This window comes from Marmota flaviventris, chromosome 2 (assembly GCF_047511675.1).
Source record: "Marmota flaviventris isolate mMarFla1 chromosome 2, mMarFla1.hap1, whole genome shotgun sequence".
In the NCBI taxonomy this organism is placed as follows: Eukaryota; Metazoa; Chordata; class Mammalia; order Rodentia; family Sciuridae; genus Marmota; species Marmota flaviventris.
Window position 1 is genome coordinate 173,926,290 of NC_092499.1, and position 19,132 is coordinate 173,945,421.

The window sequence follows — 19,132 nt, forward strand, 5'->3', positions numbered from 1 at the left end:
TTGGGTGATGCTGATGTGTCAATGTAGACTGAACAATTGTAACAATATACCCATTCTAGGCAGGATTTGATAATGGGAGGGTATGCATATGTGAGGACAAGGATTATATGGGAACTCTCTGTACTTCTTGCTCAATTTCTCTGTGAATATAAAATTGCTTTTAGAAAATAAAGTATATTAGCTGGGCAGTAAACCCAGCAACTCAGAAGTCTGAGATAGGAGGATCCCAAGTTCCAGCCCAGCCTTAACAACTTAGTGAGGCCCTCAGCAACTTGGCGAGACCATCGTCTCAAAATAAGCAATAAGAAGAACTGGGGATATAGCTCATTGGTAAAATGGCCCTGGGTTCAATCCCATTTTTTTAAAAAAACTATTCAAAAATGCAAAAATCAAGGTCACTCTAATGGCATAAATATGCAGAGCTTTGATTAAGGGGTCACTGAGTGTTGCATCTGATAAACAGTATTTGAGTTTACAACAAAATATATGAATAATTGTTTAAAGAAAAGGACTGAGCCCTGGGGGTTGCTGGACAATAGTCTGCTGTGTCACAGGCCTAGGGAAAATAACACTGTCCTGAAGGAGATGTGATGATCCAGGACCATCCCAAGCATCCCTCATGCCTCCAGTGATCCACACCACCTAGCAACACCATGGCCTGGCCTGAAACCTGTGACTTCCTCCTCTATATAGGGCTCCATTTCCTTCCTGCTATCTTCCTGTTGTCCCAAGAGCATTTTCTGTGCCCTGGCTTCAACACCAGCTGCTAAATGTCTCCAGTTCTCAAGAGGTCAAGGGGTGTGTGGCTTGACCCAGATTCCTAGGACAGGAAGAAGACTGTCAAAAGGCTTGGAGGTGAAGCAAGTTTACTTCTCTAGCAATTTTTTTTTTTTTTTGGTAGCAGGGATTGAACTCAGGGGCACTTAACCACTGAGCCACGTCTCACTGAATTGCTAAGTACCTCATCATTGCTGAGGCTGGCTTTGAACTCGAGACCCTCCTGTCTCAGCCTACCAAGCCACTGGGATTATAGGTATGAGCCACTGTGCCCAATTTATGCAGCAATCTTAATTTTAAGTCCTGGTTCCTACACTAGGTCTTCCTCACTAAAGTGTCCCCCCTTCCTCTTCCTCTTCTGAAATTTTTAAAGCATTTTTGAGTATCAAACCATGCCACTCTTAGACTCCCCTGGAAGCTGGGGGCATCGAGGCCCAAGGCAAACTCATGAATGTGAGATAAGGACAAGTGGAAACCTGGCCAGGGGCCCTGGGGCAAAAGTGGTAAAGAGCCAGGAGCAATTGCAAATGCCTATAATCCCAGCAACTCTGAAAGCTGAAGGAGGATGATTACAAATTTGAGCCCAGCCTCAGCAATTTAGTGAGGCTCTGTCAAAAAACAAAGAGGGCTGGAGGGCTGAGATTGTGGCTCAGTGGTAGAGTGCTCACCTAGCACTTGTGAGGTGCTGGGTTTGATCCTCAGCACCACATAAAAATAAATAAATAAAACAAAAGGCATTGTGTCCAACTACAACTAAAAAATATTTTAAAAATAAATTAAAATATGGAGACAGATTTCAAAAACATTATTAAAACTGAATTCTAAATTCATATAGTATCAATTATTATCCCATTAATTATGAATTCCATTAATTATAAATTAATATTTATTATGAATTTCTCCTGACCCAGAATTAATGAAAACCCACAAGAAGATTTAGAGATTTCCTCATATCTAGACCAGTTTAACTTGGTGCTCTTTCTCTTGTAAGTGTTCCATGTAATTCTTCCTAAAGTGGTTTCAAGTTTGCACTGAGGTTCTTGCTAACAATCACAAAAAGATTCTTGATTTCTACCTAGAGCCTTCCTTTTGTCAGTGGCATAAAGTTTGCTGTTCACAGAAGCTCCCTGATAATGCCTACCATATATTCATATGATTTGGGGATATTTTCTCTGTGGGCACAGACCATAGCACTAATTATCCCTGTAACAGAATGTGCTATTGTTTGACCAATACCTGTGTTTGTGTCAGTCTGGAACAATTAGGCAAGTATCTATACTTATAATTGTTGTTGTTGGGAAAAATAAACTTTATTTCACTGGGGAAAAAAGTAAAAAAAATAATAATAACAATAATAATAATAATAAATAAATTAAAATAAAGAAGGCTGGGGATGTAGCTCAGTGGTAAAGTACACCTGGGTTCAATCCAAAAACAAAGTGGAAAAATGTAGAAAGGACACTGGGTGAGCTCATGGGGTGACAGAAACCCAGGTAGTAACTGGGCAGCCAGAACAAGAACCAGGAGCTCAGTAGCCCCAGGGTGTGGCCTCAGTCTCCTCCATTCTCTATGTATCAGTTTGCTCCAGGAGATGGGAACCAAGGCCACCAAACATGCCCAACTCCAACTTCCAGGACAGAAGGGTCCCAATCTCTCCTTCAAGTTCAGTTTGAATAGAAAGAATTCAGATCAGGCAAGTTTGAGATCTTCCCCTGAGGTCAGAGTGCCTGTCCTTGTGAGAATAAAGCCACTTCACCAAGATCATCCCTGGTAGTAGAAGGTTACAGTATGGCTGGTGGCCTTGGATGCAGACACAGAAGGGCTGATTACGGTGCTGCCTCCTAAATGCATGTGGGTGGACTCATCCTGGGTGACCAAGGGCAACTGATGTATGGGAAGCATGAGATGGGGATGCCACCTGCACCCTGACCACCCAGAAGGCCATTCTGCCCACACCAAGAAAGCCTTTACAGTAGCAGACCGATCATGAAAATGATAACGATTTTTCTTTTTGTAACTGAATAATTTTAGGCCAACACTAGAAGCTGCTGATTAAAGACCTCCTAACAACTGGTGTTTGGTGGCCCGTCCATATATTTTTGGCAGGCAGGCTCAGCTTCACTCTCTGAGAGCAGAAAGAGCCGAGGAATTTACACACCCTGCGACAACAAGCAAAGACTAAAGCAAGTGGGCAAACACCCACGGCCCCCAACCCTCAGGTGAGGTAATTCAGAGGTGACTTACACACTGGCCCCCCAGACTGAGCATGAAACTCCCCATCGAGTCACACCTGATCGGCTGCCTCTCCTTCCTATTGCCTAGGATTACCTCTCACATAAGCCACCTGCACATACTTGTCTCAGGCTCTCCTTACCGGAGGCCCACACTGACCTGCCACCAGTGGAGGTTGCAGGCAAGGAGGCAGGCAAGATATAGAGACTGCCCAAGAAATCTCTTGGGAGACCCTTGAGCAGGAAGTAGACACCTAGCTCACAGGCCATCTGAAGAGGCACTCACTTGTAGAAGAATGTGTCTATCAAACTCACAAAGGGCGAGGTCACACAACCAGCACTTTTAATACAAAATGAGAAAGACAAGGTCAACCAGCGCAGACTTCCCAAATGCTGCATCTTAACCCTACCTGATCTGCTAGGGCTTGGCACACAAGGGGCTACAGGATGCCCTGCTGAACAGTGTTTCTTAACTGAGGTGGAGCTAGCTGGAGAGGATGCCCTTGCTAACAAAATCTCCAATGATGTTGCTTAAGTATTTGCAAAGGTAGGGGCCAGGGCCTGCCAGGTTGTGGGCCTAGCCGCCCCCACAATGGAGTCTGCAATGACTGAGGCTTTGGAAGGAGAAGGTGTGCTGTTTTAGGCAGCGCCCCCTAACCCCCCAGCACTAGTGGCTAGTGGGGCTTTAGGAAGGCAGAGTCTAGGTCAGGTCTGACATACATAATGCAGTGGTCTGAGTAAGTCACACGACAGCAGTTCTAGGCTCAGGATGTTCTGTGATTCTGGTGACCTGAGAATAGACACAGTCCCACTTCTACCCTCACACTGGTCCCCTTGCTGCCAGCTTGTCCCATTCATGTGTCCTGGATATGGCAGCACATCAGAGCAAGAAACAGGTCAGGCAGGAGGCAAATGCCAAGCTTCCCCTGGCTGTGTGTGGAATCTCTATATTCCTTCCCTATCCCCTCAGCGAGCCCCATTCCAGTGAGGGGTCAGCGGGGCCAGGCAGCACTGAATTCCTTCTCCAGACCCTGGACAAAGTGGTCATTGAGGAAAAGCAGCTGACCATGGGGCAGAAAGCGGGTAAGGATGCCTTCAATGCGGTCAGCTCGCAGCAGGAGGTTGGAGCCAGGGGTCAGCAGGCGAAGGTGGTCCAGGAGCAGGCGGGCCAGAAGCCGGATGGTACTCTCGGCCAGCAGCAAGTTCTCATGGGCATCCAGCACCAGGGCAAAGCCCAACGAGAGCGCTCCCAGCCACACCACAGTTCTTGGCTCCTGGAAAGGGTCTCCTGCTGCCAGGCGGAAAGCACCTCGTGGAGCCTCCTGCAGGGGCACAGGCTCGTCTGAGGATGGAGACTGCAGGTCCATTGGGGGTCGGCCAGATGCCTGCTGCTGCAGCTGGCACATTGACTCCACCTGCCTGGGAAGAAGTGACAGGTCTGGTGAGGCCCAACTTCTGTCATCCTCATGACTACTCTGGGAGCTACCATTAACCCCATATCTCAAGTGAGGAAACTGAGGTTCAGAGAGACTAAGTGACCTCCCCAGTGCCACAGAGCAAGGAAGTATGTCGTCATCTTGGAATCCAGGCCTGGCCTCTGGGCCCTAGACCACTTTACTACATGTGGCCAAGAGAAGGCAGGTTCTAAAAACAGCTTTTTCAGCTAAAAAAGGGCCCCAGGGGAAGAAGAGGCTGTCCCACCCGCTTCATAGAGGCCTTGCTAAAGAAAATTAATGCCATCGCCCAACCTGGGCTACCCAACCTCTCTACCTTCATCCCATCGTGCAACCTTCTCCAAGTAAAAATAAAGTTTTCCATCTTTCCATTGAAAACTCCCTGTGATCCTTCCTAAATTGCCTTCTAATTTGAGTCATGCACAGCCTGGTTTTAAAGCATTTGTTGGGGCTGGGATATATCTAAGTGGCAAAGTATGTGCTTAACATGTGCAAGGCCCTGGGTTCAATCCCCAGCACCAAAATAATAAAATAGTGAAGATATTTGTTTGGTTTTCTGTGCTACAGGGAGGGAGGGGAAGTCAAGAACAAGAGGCTGGCAGGAATCAGTAAAAGTTGCCCAGAGTAGTAATTTCCTACCCAGAATGCAGAGGGGGAAAACTCTGGTAACTAAGTCTGGGATGGGAAGGTTCAAGGATAGCCACTTTGGAACAGTGTTTTCCAAATTGTGCTCTGAATCCAAACATTCCGGAGGACCTTAGTATAAAGATGGCTGGGGTATACATATTCTTTCTTTCTTAGAGATACAGAAAGCCTACAGCACAATAAAAGCCCTGAGAAGTCCTGCACTACAAAGTATGCTGAATCTACACTCCAATCTCAGCTGTGTCACTTTCTAGCTGTATAACCCTGGCAGGTTAAGTTCCTTAAACACTGTGCACCTCATTGCCTCGTATGTAAGGGGGGGATAACTGTAGCTACCTCAAAAAACTATTATGACAATTAAATGAATTAATAATAAATGTGAAATGCTCAAAACATAAATGCTTAGCACATACAGACTCGATGAGTGCTCACTATAATCATGATTATAAAAGCATTAACATTATTTCCTTAAACTTTTCTTGCAGTGATGAGGTTTGAAGTCAGGGCTTTGAGCATGCCAGGCAAATGCTCTATGGCTGAGCTACAGTCCCCAGCCCTCTTCAACCCTCTTTCATATTAACACTATTAACACCTGTGGAAGACTCTGTAGGAAAAACCACTCCAAGATATCCTCCCTGCTTCTTAGTCCTCCTGTGTTGCTGCATGCCCCCAGAGCGTCTATCACAATCGGCCTCGTGCTCAATGAAGCCTGGAGTTGGACTGTGGTTACCTGGCTACCGCCAAAATCTGCTCCTTGCGGAGAAGCCTATCCCTCTCTGCACCATGTGGTCGAGGATCATCAGTTGACTTCTCAGCACCAAAGACACAGGAGTACAGCACTCGACAAAGGCCTGTGTCCTCCGCATTTGGGGCCCTCAAGGTGTGGATGAGGAAAGCGTGGACCATGGCTCTGTGGTGGGTGCTACAGAAAAGCCAAAGACCTGGGTGAGAGTGAAACCCCAGCTTGGGAAGCACCTGTGGGTGTGGCCCAGCAGCATCTGGGGTGGGTCCAGAGGCCACTGTGGCTGGACACTGAACCCCCTCACCCAGCCAACACCCACCCCAGCCTCTGTGATGCCTAGTCAGAGCATCTAGTGGTGAAGAAATCACAGACACCCTAAACCTAATTCTTCAAAACAACTGGCCAAGAATCTCCAAAAAAGTCAAGGTCTCAAGAGTCCAGGAAAACCTGAGGAACCACTCTAGACTGAAGAAAACTAAAGAAACCTGACAGCTAAATGCAACATGGGCTCCTGAACTGGATCCTAGGCCAGGAAAAAGACAATTTCCACATAGGGAATTACTAGGACAAGTGGAAACATTTAAATATGGACTATGGGTTAGAAGATGGTCTTGGTCAATGTTACCTGGTTTTGAATGTAGGAATATGTCCCTGTTTTCAGGGAAAAAAAAATACATAGAGACATACCTTTAAGTACAGAGATAAAGAGGCACCAAATGCAGCTAAATCAAACCGGGAGGGGTGTGTGTGTGGCAGAATAGGTATACGGAGAAAAGGAGAAATGATAAAGGGGATAAAAGATGTGAAGACTGGCTAGTCTTATCAATGAATATACAGGAAACTGTGTGAGGTGGTACACACCTATAATCCCAGCAACTCAGGAGGCTGAGACAAGAGGATCACAAAGTCAAGGCCAACCTCAGCAATTTAGGGGGACCCTATCAAAATAAAAAATAAAAAGGGCTGGGGCTGTAACTCAGTAGTAGAGCGCCGCTGGGTTAAATCCCCAGTACCAAAACAAACAAACAAAGTATATGGGAGTTGATTATTTCAAAATAAGTAATAATAATAATAATATCTGGTTAGTTCAGTGGCTGGCCTGAGGGTTGAAAGGCAACGTACAGTCAGCAGGTAGCCATCCTTAAGGCTAAATAGAAAGTCAGTTTGATGGCTGGAATTGTATATATCCCGAAGGCACTTGGAGACCCGAGCCCTTATTCCCTAGCGCTGACCTCCCGTGACCCGCCAGAGGCAACCAGAGCGCGTCATCAGCCGGAGTCCCCCAGCCCCCCACCAGAATAATGGTAGCTGCCGAGGAGCCTTACGTCACTACTTCCCGCAACCCTGCGGTGCAATGCACTTTGGGAATTGTAGTTTCTTATTCCGATCAGCCTGGCGTTGAGAGGGTTTTCAGTTCTGAACGTGCTGCCCCTGCAGCACTAGGACGCTGTTATCGAGGCGTAGCATTCAGCCTTCCCTCAGGGCGGCGGCCTTCGAAATGGGAGCCCAACACGGCAGTGAGCAAGCAATGGCGGCCTCACGATTCATGGGCGCCTGCGCACGCCGGCGGCAGGCACGCGCAAGAGCGCCGCGGGTCGGAGTAGGCGGGGCCCTTGCGTAGCGTGCGTTGCTCTGCGTTCCAGGTACTTTCCGACACTCAGGCCCGGGGCGCAAGCGGGCTTCAGTGTTCTCCACACGGGGATCTGAGTTCTCCGTGGAAGCCGTGCGGGTATGTGCTGCCAGGCTGGAAGCCCTGACCTAGCCCCGCCCCTGGCCACCGACCCGGGCGGCCGCGAGGGGGCGCGTCGCCCTGACGGCCACCAGTGCGCGTGCTTTCCCAGGAGGCGGAGAGTAGCCCGAGCGCGGAGTGCAGGCTCCCTGGCTGCCTGCCAACCTAGTGCGGCTCGTGGCTACGCCTCAGGGCCTCGAGGTGGCTGGTTTACTTCCTAGACTGACCATTGTGTGAGGATCAAAGGCCCTGAAAAATTATGAATTTGCAGGGAAATAGGTATATATAGGCAATTTTGCCCATATATAGGGTTCCCTCAGCCGGCTAAGACTGGGGCTGAGTTTGGCATAGAAAGATTTGAACTTTGATCCCAATCCTGTTACAGCTGCGTGTTCCTGGCAGATCAACTTCCGCTGAGCCCCAGTGAAATCCCATAATATAATGACAGCAGGGGCCAGCGCTTAGTAGGGCTGACCTTTTTTTTTCTTTCTTTCTTTCTTCCCATGTCCCACCTCTAGCAGGATCCCTGCTTGACTCCTTGGAGGGAGGCCATCATGAAGAGATTTATACATTAAACTTGAAATGGGCACTGTCAGGTACCAGCCTCCAGAGCCTTGTAAAGACCTCAACCTAGAGACATGGCCGAGAAATATTTGGGGTCTGCCTGGGCCTTACCGTCTGCCCTGCACTGTTCCCCGCAACTGAAGGTGTATACTCTTTCACTTCTTGGCAAGTGAACGGCTTGAGCCTCCCCAGGTATGTCCCAGTGTTCTATGCTGCAGAGCCCCTCTATACTGGCTGTAGATACCCTTAGTCTGGAATCACCTCCCCTCCCCCTTCCAAATGTACTCAGACCCAAACTTTGGGGAAGGCTTCCTTCTCAGACTGCCCATTGGCCTCTTGAACCATTATGAAGGTCTCCCAGCAGCAGTGGTGTACACCTGCTCCCATGGGGTACACCTGGGTTGTGGCTTCCATCTTCACTTTCCAGGAGCAGACACAAGGCAGGACTGAAGGGACCTGAACACCCTTCCTGTGATAAGAAATGAAGGGCCAGGTGCAGTAACAGACCCCTATAATTCTAGCAGCTTTGGAGGCTGAGGCAGGAGGATCTTTAGTTCAAAGCCAGCCTCAGAAACTGCTAAGTGCTAAGCAACTCAGTGAGACCTTGTCTCTAAATAAAATACAAAATAGGGCTGGGGAGGTGGCTCAATGGTTGAGTGCCCCCAAGTTCGATCCCTGGTACCAAAAAAAAAAAAGAAAAAGAAAAAAAAGAAATGAGGATAGGGCACAGTGGCCCAAGCAGGGGTTCTGGAGTCAGAATCCCCTGAGAAAGTACACTCTGGGCCCTTTGGCCTAGGACCCTGGGGAGCAGTGCTGGCTAAGGTATGTGAGCATTTTGACCACAGGTATAACATTTAAATGTATTTGTAGGTGGAGGGATAGGCCCAAAGATAGTGCAGGGCCTCAGCCACTGAGCTGGTGAGTGATGTGGACTGATGTTGGCTGAGTTCCTGGTCCTCAGTTCTTATCACTCTCAGTCAGGCCTCATGTTTGCCAGCTGATTACAGCAATGAACTGGCAGAGGGCTTTATTTGGGGGCCCATCTAGCATCTGGAACACAGGTTTCTGACCTCTGTCTTCTCCTTAGGCAGTGAGTCTACACTAAGTTGCAGATCATAACAGGACTGACCTTGTATAGGGTTCACGGAGGAGACAGGCTGGCCTGAACCACTATTCTGGAGGACTGTGGAGAACCCAGAGGAGTGATATCATGGAGGGTTTCCTCAGCCTTCTGGGGAGTGGCCGTGGGGGTGGAAAGCAGCAGAGTGGGAAGTCTCACCTGATGGTTTTGCTGAGGGCTGCTTATGGGAGAGCCCTTCTCCTTGGCCGCTGGCCTCTTCTATATCCAGGACACACTTCAGGACACACTTGGGCACCATGGAAATATCTACCCAGCCAGCAATACTTACTCAGCCAACCACACTGCTTTGTGATCTAGCAGTTCTACTCTTGATACATACCTGGGTGAAGTGGGAGTCATTAGTCACCAAAAGACATGTGAAATGTTCTCAGTAGCTTTATTCTTAATTGTTTCAAGCTGGAAACTATCCAAATACTTGTCAGTTATGAAATGAATAAATACATGTGTATTCTTGTTTGGTAGAATACTATATGACAATGAAATAAAACTACTGATATACATATGGATAACCTCACAGACATAATGTTGAGTGAAAAAAAAAAACTAGTCACAAAAATGTAGACACAAGCAAGGTGCCATGCTGCATGCCTGTAATCCCAGCAGCTTGGAAGGCTGACGCAGGAGGATCACAAGTTTGAGGCCAGTCTTAGCAATTTAGCAAGGCCCTAAGCAACTTAACAAGACTCTGTCTCAAAATAAAAAAAATAAATAAATAAAAAGGACTGGGGATATGGCTCCATCTGTGGTAAAGGGCCCTGGGTTCAATTACTGGTATAAAAAAAATAAGTAGACCCCATGTGATTTCTTTAGTAGAAAGGGTGTAAATTGGCCAGGCATGGTGGCATACAACTCTAATCCCAGCACTTTGGGAGACTGAGGCAGGAGGATGGCAAGATAGAGGCTAGCCTCAGCAACTTAGCAAGACCCTGTCTCAAAGCAAAAAAAAAAGTGGGTGGCTGGGATGTAACTCAGTGGTAGAATGCCCCTGGTTTTAATCACCAGCAACACACACAAAAGAAAAAAAGATAAAGGGAAAGTGTACAAATCTAAGCAAGCTGTTCTGCACAATTACGAGTCAGAATGGCAGTTATCCTTGAGAGATAATGACTGGAGGGACATGAGGGAGCTTTGGGAGACAGTCACATTCTGTGCCTCAATCTGGGTGATGATTATATTGGCACATTCACCTTGCAAATATTAACCAAATTGGACACTTAAGATATGAACACTTTCCCATATATTTAATTCAACAGAAACTTCAGTAAAAATGAAAATTTCAGCCAGGCCCACTTCCCTCATACAGTCCTCATTTTTATGTGACTCATAGATGGTGACAATTTCATTAAAATATCTTCTTTGAAGTCTGATAGAATCCTTCCTCTGCACTAGAAGAATGCAGGCTTGAGTTAGGAATAGTGGAGATTTAAAATACGAATTTGTTTTTTCCATGTACTGGGGATAGAGCATGCTGGGCAAGAGCACTATCACTGAAGTGCATCTCCAGCACAATGAAAAGAAACTTTTAAGTACAGCCTCTCATTTAGCAGATGACTAAATGGCTCCTTGATGTGGCCCCCATCACACAGCAGAGTGCCCAGTGGAAAGCGTTTATTTTAAGGCATGAACTCTGCTTCCCACAACAGCCAGCCTGCAGAAGAGAGGAAGAATTTGACCAAGATTGCAAAGGATAGTCATGGTCTGAAATAAAAGGAAGACATACATTTTATTCATTCGTGTGCTCATTTGCTCTTTCTGCTGGGTACATTGTCTGGGTACTCAAAGAGTTTCCAGGGCAGGCTCTGGGCAGACAGGTGGGACAGATAAAATGGAGACAGAGAGGTCCAAGAGGCTCAAGAATGGGAAGAAGCCTGGAGGAGCAGTCTGGGAATATTACTCAAAGGTAACATCTAAACTGGGCTTTCTGAAGAGGTAGGAAGGAGTTCAGAAGCTGCACCTGGCAGGAAGGGCATTTTGGACAAGAGGAGTAGGTCAGAACAAACCCAAAGTGGACCAGAGGTCAGTCAGAAATGCCTCCCAGAATTTTCCAGATAAGGAAGGAATATAGTTTTGTGTGGGCTGGATTGTTTGTTTTGTTTTGGGGTTTTTTTTAATGTGGTGGTATGAGGGATTAAACCAGGGACTGTCTACCACTGAACTGCATCCTCAGCCCTTTTTTATTTATTTATTTATTTATTATTTTTTGGAAACAGGGTCTTGATAAGTTGCAGAATCTTGCTAAATTGCTAAGGATGACCTTGAACTTTCGATCTTCCTGCCTCATCTTCCTGAGTACCTGGAATTATATGCATGCGCCATCACACCCAGTTCATATGATACCATTCCTTGACCTTTTGTAGCACACAGTCAACTTGTGGCCCCTGAAGTAAAAAACACTATGCTGCAGGGCATGGTGGCACACACCTGTAATCCCAGTGGTTTAGGAGGCTGAGACAGGAGGATTGTGAGTTCAAAGCCAGCCTCAGCAATGGTGAGGCACTAAGCAACTCAGTGAGTCCTTGTCTCTAAATAAAATACATAAATAGGGCTGGAGATGTGGCTAAGTGGTCTAGTGCCCCTGAGTTCAATCGCCAGTAATAAAAAATAACATAAAAAACCCACTATGCTGAGGATAGTAAGGCAGGAAGGAACACGGGCCCCAGAGGTGCCACAGTCTTCTTGCTGAGCACACATATTTATGTAATGAAGCCACTGGTCTTAATGGGTACTCAATAGATCAGTACATATTGACAACCCTTAATCCAGAGGCAGATAAGGGCATTGATTAGCATTGGAAAGACAGGTAGGCTTTTCTGGGTCTGGTAGCAGCTCAGAAGCAGGGGGCAGGAGAAGGATACAGGCTGGGAGTCCTGGGGTTACAAGACCCATCCTGAGGACAACACAGTGGAGACTGAGGGTCGTAGCAGTGGGCTACAGGTTCCTTTTAGAGTGGTTAGCCTAGAATCTGAGGCAAAGCCAGTATACAGGATCAGGTATGTATGTGACAGAGACAGAGAAGGAACAAAAGTACAATTTAATAAAGCATGCTGAGAAAAGAGGAGCTTGAAGGAAACAACCCCTCTGGGGCCCTTCCCTCCCTTGACAGTGAGCAGAGGCACCCACAACTTAGGTGCTCCCTTACCCAGCCCTGCTCTCTCAGTGGTTCTCTGAGTTGGGGAATTGCCTCAAGCCCCGCCCTTCCCCCAACCCCTTTCTCTATTCCCACATTCCACTGCCCTTCACCCATGTAGGGGTGAGACCGCAGGTGGCCTGGGGCTTTCCTATTTGAATCATACTTGGCACCCACTACTGAGCTGCTAGGATACCTATGCAGGGACTGAATTGACTCAATTGGGAAAATGAATTCTACTCTTCACCTACTCAAGCTAGGTCCTGATTAGCTGATAGACAGTCAGGCTTGATAATCTCTGCTGCCTTTCTCAGACATCAGAACCAACTTCCAGGTCCAGTTGGCTCATTTCTTTTTCTTTCTTTCTTTCTTTTTTTTTTTTAGAGAGAGAGAGAGAGAACTTTTCAATATTTATTTTTTTAGTTTTTGGCGGACACAATATCTTTATTTGTATGTGGTGCTGAGGATCGAACCCGGGCCGCATGCATGCCAGGCGAGCGCGCTACCGCTTGAGCCACATCCTCAGCCCCCAGTTGGCTCATTTCTACTCCCTCCTTTTTTTTTTTTTTCCTAGTATTGAGAATTGAACCCAGGGGTACTTTTACCACTGAGTTACATCTCCCACCCTTTTTTATCTTTTATTTTGATTTTTTGGTTTGTTTTGGTACTGGGGATTGAACCCAAGGGTGCTTAATCACTGAGCCACATGCCTAACCCTTTTTATTTTTTATCTTGAGACAGGGTCTTGCTAAGTTGCCTAGGGGCTTTGCCAAGTTGGTGGGACTAGTTTTGAACTTGTGATCCTCCTGCCTTGGCTTCCCGAGTTGCTGCAATTACAGGTGTGCACCCCCACCTGGCAGCCCTGTTAGTTCTTTTTCTTTTTTTTTTTTTTTTTGGTACTGGGGGTTGCACCCTGGCACTTGGCCACTGAGCCACATCCCCAGCCCTATTTTGTATTTTATTTAGAGACAGGGTTTCATTGAGTTGCTTAGCACCTTGCTGTTGCTAAAGCTGGCTTTGAACTTGCCATCCTCCTGTCTCAGCCTCCCGAGCCACTGGGACTACAAGTGTGCGCTGTCGTGCCTGGCCAGGCAGTAGACTTTTTGACTGACTCCGTGTTAAAGGTGACTAGCATTTCTCAAAGAGCAAGGCAGAAACTATGAGAAACTAAGAGGAGGAGGGGTGCTTTTTTGAGAATCAAGACAGGCTGAATATTGGGTGGATTTTGGCTGCCCAAAAGTCAGACAAGACTTGTCCCTCCCTCTACCCCACCTCCTTGAGCCATCTCAGAGTTGGCATCACCATGTGCTAAGAGCCTCCTACAGGTCTCTCACACAGTTTTCCCATCCTCTGTCTCCCCCAAACATCCATCTGTAGCTTCTACCCAGACTGGAGCCCACGCTGCCTGCCTCCTGCACACTATAGGTGGGCTTTCTCCTATAACCCATACCCAGGGACCTGTTCATGTGCAGGAAGGGGAGGGACCCTCCACAACAGCCCCTTTAATTAAATTAATTAGGCTGTTCCTTTTAACCATCCTGATTTCCTTTTACTTTCTACACTGGCCCTTTGTGCGTAGTAACAGCTGTAGCAGACTCTCCTGTGGCACTTGTCGGCAGGCCCTGTTCTGAGTGCTTTACTTACACCAAATCATTAGATCCAGTTTGCAACCCTTTGAAATACAGTCTTTATTATCCCCATTTTACAGATGAGGAAGTAGGGGCCCAGTGAGATTAAGTAACTTTCCTGATATTGCACGTGGTATCGTGGGACGTGTACGTATCAATAGATTTCAGCCTGCCCCTTGCACTTCCCTTGTGTGTCTCCTTCTCCCATATCCGGTCATGGTTACCACAAATCTGACTCAGTCCCTTTTCCCACAGGTCTCTGGAAGGTCATTAACCCTTCCCCAACCCCAACTCTGCTAATTCTCTACAACTCAACCCTGGGAGCTGCCTTCCACTCCAGGATTGGATTGGATGGCCTTCTTTCCTGGTACTCCCATTTTCAACACAGGAACACCCCTCCTCCCCCATGCATCCCTCCTTTCAGGAAAGTGGCCTTGGCTGGGCCCCAGGAGGACTAGGCTATATGTGATTCGTCCTTTCAAACAGCCACGCTTCCTGCAGGGCTGAGAGCCAGAGGCTCCACGAGGCAGTGTGGGCCCAGCCACGTGAGGCCCCTTTCCCTCCCCGCTGCCCCAGGCCCCACTGACTCAGAGCCTGGCAGCTGTGGTCACCCCCCTTGGGGGGTGCATGCCAATGTGGGTGGGGTGGGGCTGGGGCTGCCCTCCCTACACTCCCTGGCAGCCACACAGACTCCTGTGTGGGGAGGGTGGGGATGCTTCTTACCTTCTGTCCCATAATCAACTGTCTTCTTTGAGCACTACATTGTGAATACTCTCACATCATCCAACATTCTCTCCAGGCATGACTTTGACAGCTGCAAAGCAGCCACTTCTCCATCATTACTCAATTGTCCTTTCCTGATTAATTCCAGATTCTACGTGTCCATGGACCTTCCCATCTAAACTTCTTTCTGCACCACACCAACAGCTTTATTGCCTGTGGAAAGAAGGATGTCCTTCTGTTCAGTTTCAGGGATCAGGGATGAAGACCTTATAGAAATCATGCTTTCTAGATTGTCATGGGCTGTTGTCAACAGAGGACTCAAGCCAGTTAACACAGAGCTAATTAACTCTAAAGAGTCACTGATTTTTTTTTCCTTTTTGTTGGAAAAAAATTTTTTTTGAAAAAAAAAAAACAACATACTGAGCACATCCCCAGCCCTTTTAAAATTTTATTTAGCGACAGGGTCTCACTAAATTGCTTAGGGCCTTGCTAAATGGCTGAGGCTGGCTTTGAACTTGTGATTCTCTCAGCCTTCCAAGTTGCTGGAATTATAGGCATGTGCCACCACACCTGGCTAAGTCACTGATTCGGGTGTTTTTGTTTGTTTGTCTTTGCTTTTGTTTTTTGGTACTAGGGATTGAGCTCAGGGGCACTCAACCCCTGAGCTACATTCCCAGCCCTATTTTATATTTTATTTAGAGACAGGGACTCACGGAGTTGCTTAGTGCCTTACTTTTGCTGAGGCTGGCTTTGAACCCACCATCCTCCTGCCTCAGCCTCCTGAGCACCTGGGATTCCAGGTATGTACTACCATGTTCGGCTTAAATCACTGATGTTTAAAGAATCTGAATTGACAGAAAAAAATCAAAGCAAGTCATGGTGGCATAGGCCTGTAATCCCAGTTACTAGAGAGGCTGAGACAGGAGGATTGCAAATTTGTGGCTAACTTCAGAAATTTAGTGAGACTCTGTCTTAAAAAAATAAAAAGGGGGCTTGGAATGTCACTCAGAGATAGAGCACCCTTGGATTCCATCCTCAGTATCTTCCAAAAAAAAATCAAGACTACGGCAAATATTGTCTCATTTTTCAATATAGGAGTCAGAAAAAGACTGAATCTGCATCACTCAAACACCTGCTGAGGCCACATGATAGTATATGGGTTCAGCACTCAACATTTGCCAGAGTTCTTTGCTATATACAGAATCCACATTCTCTGTTAAGAGATAGAAATTACAATATGCCAATTTTTAAATTTTTTTCTTTCTTTTTAAAATTTGTTTTTAAAAAAAATTGGTACCAGGGATTGAAACCAGGAACATTTAACCACTGAGCCACATTCCCAGCCCATTTTAATTTTTTATTTTGAAACAGGGTCTTGCTAAGTTGCTTAGAGCCTTACTAGGTTGCTGAGGCTGGCTTTGAACTTGTGATCATCCTACCTCAGCTTCCCAGGTCGCTGGGATTATAGGCATGCACCACTGTGCCCAGCTACAATTTGCCAATTTTGACAAGAATGTGGAACAAGATTCTTAGACATTGTTGGTGGGAAGGTGAGTTGGTGTAAGGACCTTGGAGAACTGTGTGGAAAGTACTGAAGCTGAACACCCTGTACTTCTTGGTATGCTCCCGGCACTATTTTCAATTTCCAATAGGGTAGGATGAATGTGTTCCATATCTTTTTTTTTCCTCCCCCAAGTACTGGGGCGTTCTACATCTGCAGGGCTTTTTATTTTTAGTTTTGAGACAAGGATCCTCACTAAGTTGCCAAGGATCCTTCTGCCTCAGCCACCCAAATTGCTGGGATTACAGGAGTGCCCCACTGTGTTCTGTATATCCTGATTGTGGTAGTGAATACAGAACTGTATGGACTGGTCAAAACTTACAGAACTATCTGGGCACAGTGGCACACACCTGTAATCCCTATGACTCAGGAGGCTGAGGCAAGAGGATCACAAGTTTGAGGCCAGCCTCAGCAATTTAGCAAGGCTCTAAGCAACTTAGCAAAATCTCGTTTCAAAATCAAATAAAAAGGACTGCAGATGTAGCTCAGTGGTAAATCACCTCTGGGTTTAATCCCCACTACCAAACAAACAAAAATACAAAAACAAACCTCACAGAACTATATGCTCAAAAGGGTGAATTTTACTACATATTAATCACTTTTTTTTCCCCCAGTACTGGGAATTGAACCTAGATGTTCTCTATCTCTGAGCTACATTTCAACTCTTTTTATTTTTCATTTTGTAACAAACTCATCCCTAAGTTGCCAAGGGTAGCCTCAAACTGCCCATTGTCCTGTCTCAGCCTCCCAAATCACTGTGATTACTGATTATGGAGTGTGCCACTGTGTCCAGCTAAATTTTTTTTTTAAAGTTTATTTTGTTCATGGTTCTGGTCCAAGGTCAGTGGCCACATCTGGTGATAGTCTTCTTATTAGCAGAGTCCTGAGGCAGTGCTGGGCATCACATGGCAAAAGACAGGGAGTGTATGTGTGTGTTTGTGTTTCCTCCTCCTTCTCCTCCCCACTCCTCCTCCCTATTCTCTTTCCCCTCCTCCTCCTCCTCCTCTTCCTTTTTTTTATATTTGCTTTCTTTGAGATATGTCTATGTTGCCCAGGCCAGCCTTGAAACACTGGGCTCCAGCAATCCTTCCGCCTCAGCCTCCTGAGTAGCTTGGACTACAGGTACATGCCACTACATCAAGCTATACTCTAATTTAAAAAAAAAACAAACATTTCAAAACAGAAGAGGTCTTGGGATATAGTTCAGTTGGTAGAGCACTTATCCAGCATGTGTGAGACCCTGGGTTGGATCCCCAGCCCCATAAATAAATAAATACAAAAGAAAAAAGAGTAGAATGAATTAATCCAATTAAAGGATACATATCCATATCATGAACTACTTACTTAGCAACAAATTCTCACTAAATGAGAACATGACGAACATCAAAATCATTAGGCCAAATGAAAAAAAAATCAGAAGAATACTAACTCTATGATTTCATTAAACCAAACTACCATGATAGAGGTCACAATAGGAATTACCTGTGGAGTGGGAGTCATAGGAAGAACATGAGGGACCTCCTAAAATTCTAGAAATAACCTTACCCCACATGGTGGTTGGTTCTTCAGGTCCAGAGTCTATGCTGATGATGTGTGATTTTGAGGAAATGCTGGATATTCTTCCTTTTAAAAAAAAAAGTGTCCTTAAACATTGTCATTGCAAAAAATGTGACTGAGTGTGCAACTCAGACCATGAATCAGATGGAAATTCTTTCCCCCATGCCCACCCCCCTAGACCCCACTGGTGCCTGCTGCCTTGTCTGGGCCAGCACCACCCAGCTCCCTGTGCTAGTGCCCAACTCCACACAGCTCTTTAACCCTGTGAATGCACAGCACGTGGCTGCTCCTGGGCTCCTGGCAGGCTGGAATTCCTGCCCCGCCCTGGCCCCAGCAAAACAACCTTCAAAACTGGCTGGCAGCCCAGGATTTTAAACGGCCTCCCTGCCTGATCTGTTTCTCTTTAAGAGCATTCAGGAAGAAAGTTAAAGCTTCCCTGCTGGGGGAAGGGAGAAGGGGCACTCTTCCTGGTGTCCTGAAGTTTCCATAGGAAGCAGGTCCTGGCCTGAGTCAAAAGCCAAGAGGCAAACCCACAGCATCCTTTGCCCAGATCCAGGTCCCTGCCTCCCTCAAGGTGGATGGCAGAACCCACTTTGGCCTTCTCTTGGGGGACTTTTTCTCCTGACTTAAGTGTCTCTCTGAGGCCACCTCCCACCTCTTTGGCAAAATGAGCTAAATGTCCTCTAGGGAGGCTGAAGAGGCTATAAGTCTAAAAGCGTTTGCATCATACTAAGTGTCTCATGACTGCCACTATGACTCTGTTGGTGGGACAGAAGTGGCACGGACATCAGCACCTGGCACAGGCCTGGGTGCTGTAGATATTGGGTCCATGCTCCATCCTGTTCAGGTGTCCTGATCTGGATAATGCAAGAAGAGGACATTCACAAGTGACACAGGTCAGGTCAGCCCTCCAGCCCCATTGGCTGCTAGGACCAAGGTGGGAGGTGAAGGGTGAGAATCCTGGGCAGGCTGGAATGCCTGCTCTGCTTATCTGCTATGCGACCTGCTTCCAGCTGCCTTCCTATGAAACCAGGGGGGAGGGTGGAGCAGGCAAGTCTCAGTATGATGATGCCCAGAGCTCTCAGCTTTTCATTTTGAGACAGGGTCTCACTTAGTTGCCCAGATTGGCCTCGAGTTTGGCAATCCTGCCTCCACTTCTGAAGTCACTGGGATTACAGGTGTATGTCACTGTACCTGGTCCTGCTGACGATTTCTTTTTTTTCCTCTGTACTGGGAATTGAATTTAGGGGTGC

General features: G+C 46.8%; 1 protein-coding gene and 1 long non-coding RNA gene across 4 annotated transcripts; one reads left to right on the plus strand and one right to left on the minus strand.

Annotated features, from left to right (window-relative positions):
* Positions 1–3,334: 3,334 nt before the first annotated feature.
* Ap5s1 (adaptor related protein complex 5 subunit sigma 1) lies at positions 3,335–14,912 on the minus strand. 3 transcript variants are annotated; one of them, XM_027954958.3, is made up of 4 exons: positions 14,762–14,912; positions 9,422–9,602; positions 5,838–6,048; positions 3,335–4,427 (listed from the first exon to the last, which is right to left on the minus strand). In XM_027954958.3, exons 2-4 carry the CDS (start codon positions 9,519–9,521, stop codon positions 4,001–4,003), a joined length of 738 nt encoding a protein of 245 aa, XP_027810759.2. In that variant the 5' UTR covers positions 9,522–9,602; positions 14,762–14,912; the 3' UTR covers positions 3,335–4,000. The 3 variants fall into 3 exon arrangements, with proteins under 3 accessions (XP_027810759.2, XP_027810772.2, XP_027810765.2); XM_027954971.2 differs by lacking the exon at positions 14,762–14,912 and having other exon boundaries at positions 5,838–6,029; positions 9,422–9,510; XM_027954964.3 differs by lacking the exons at positions 9,422–9,602; positions 14,762–14,912 and adding an exon at positions 7,175–7,481 and having other exon boundaries at positions 5,838–6,029.
* On the plus strand, positions 7,474–15,114 carry LOC114107560 (uncharacterized). Its single transcript, XR_003585336.3, has 3 exons — positions 7,474–7,578; positions 8,097–8,334; positions 14,910–15,114. It is a non-coding gene; the product is annotated as an uncharacterized lncRNA (long non-coding RNA).
* Positions 15,115–19,132: the final 4,018 nt, after the last annotated feature.

Excerpts from the sequence above, each read along its gene's own strand:
- Ap5s1 (XM_027954958.3), bottom strand. The coding sequence starts at position 9,521 with ATGGTGCCCAAGTGTGTCCTGAAGTGTGTCCTGGATATAGAAGAGGCC. Across the intron at positions 6,049-9,421 it reads GCCCTCAGCAAAACCATCAG|GTCTTTGGCTTTTCTGTAGC; the intron begins GTGAGACTTCCC and ends ACTCTCACCCAG. Across the intron at positions 4,428-5,837 it reads CAGATTTTGGCGGTAGCCAG|GCAGGTGGAGTCAATGTGCC; the intron begins GTAACCACAGTC and ends ACTTCTTCCCAG.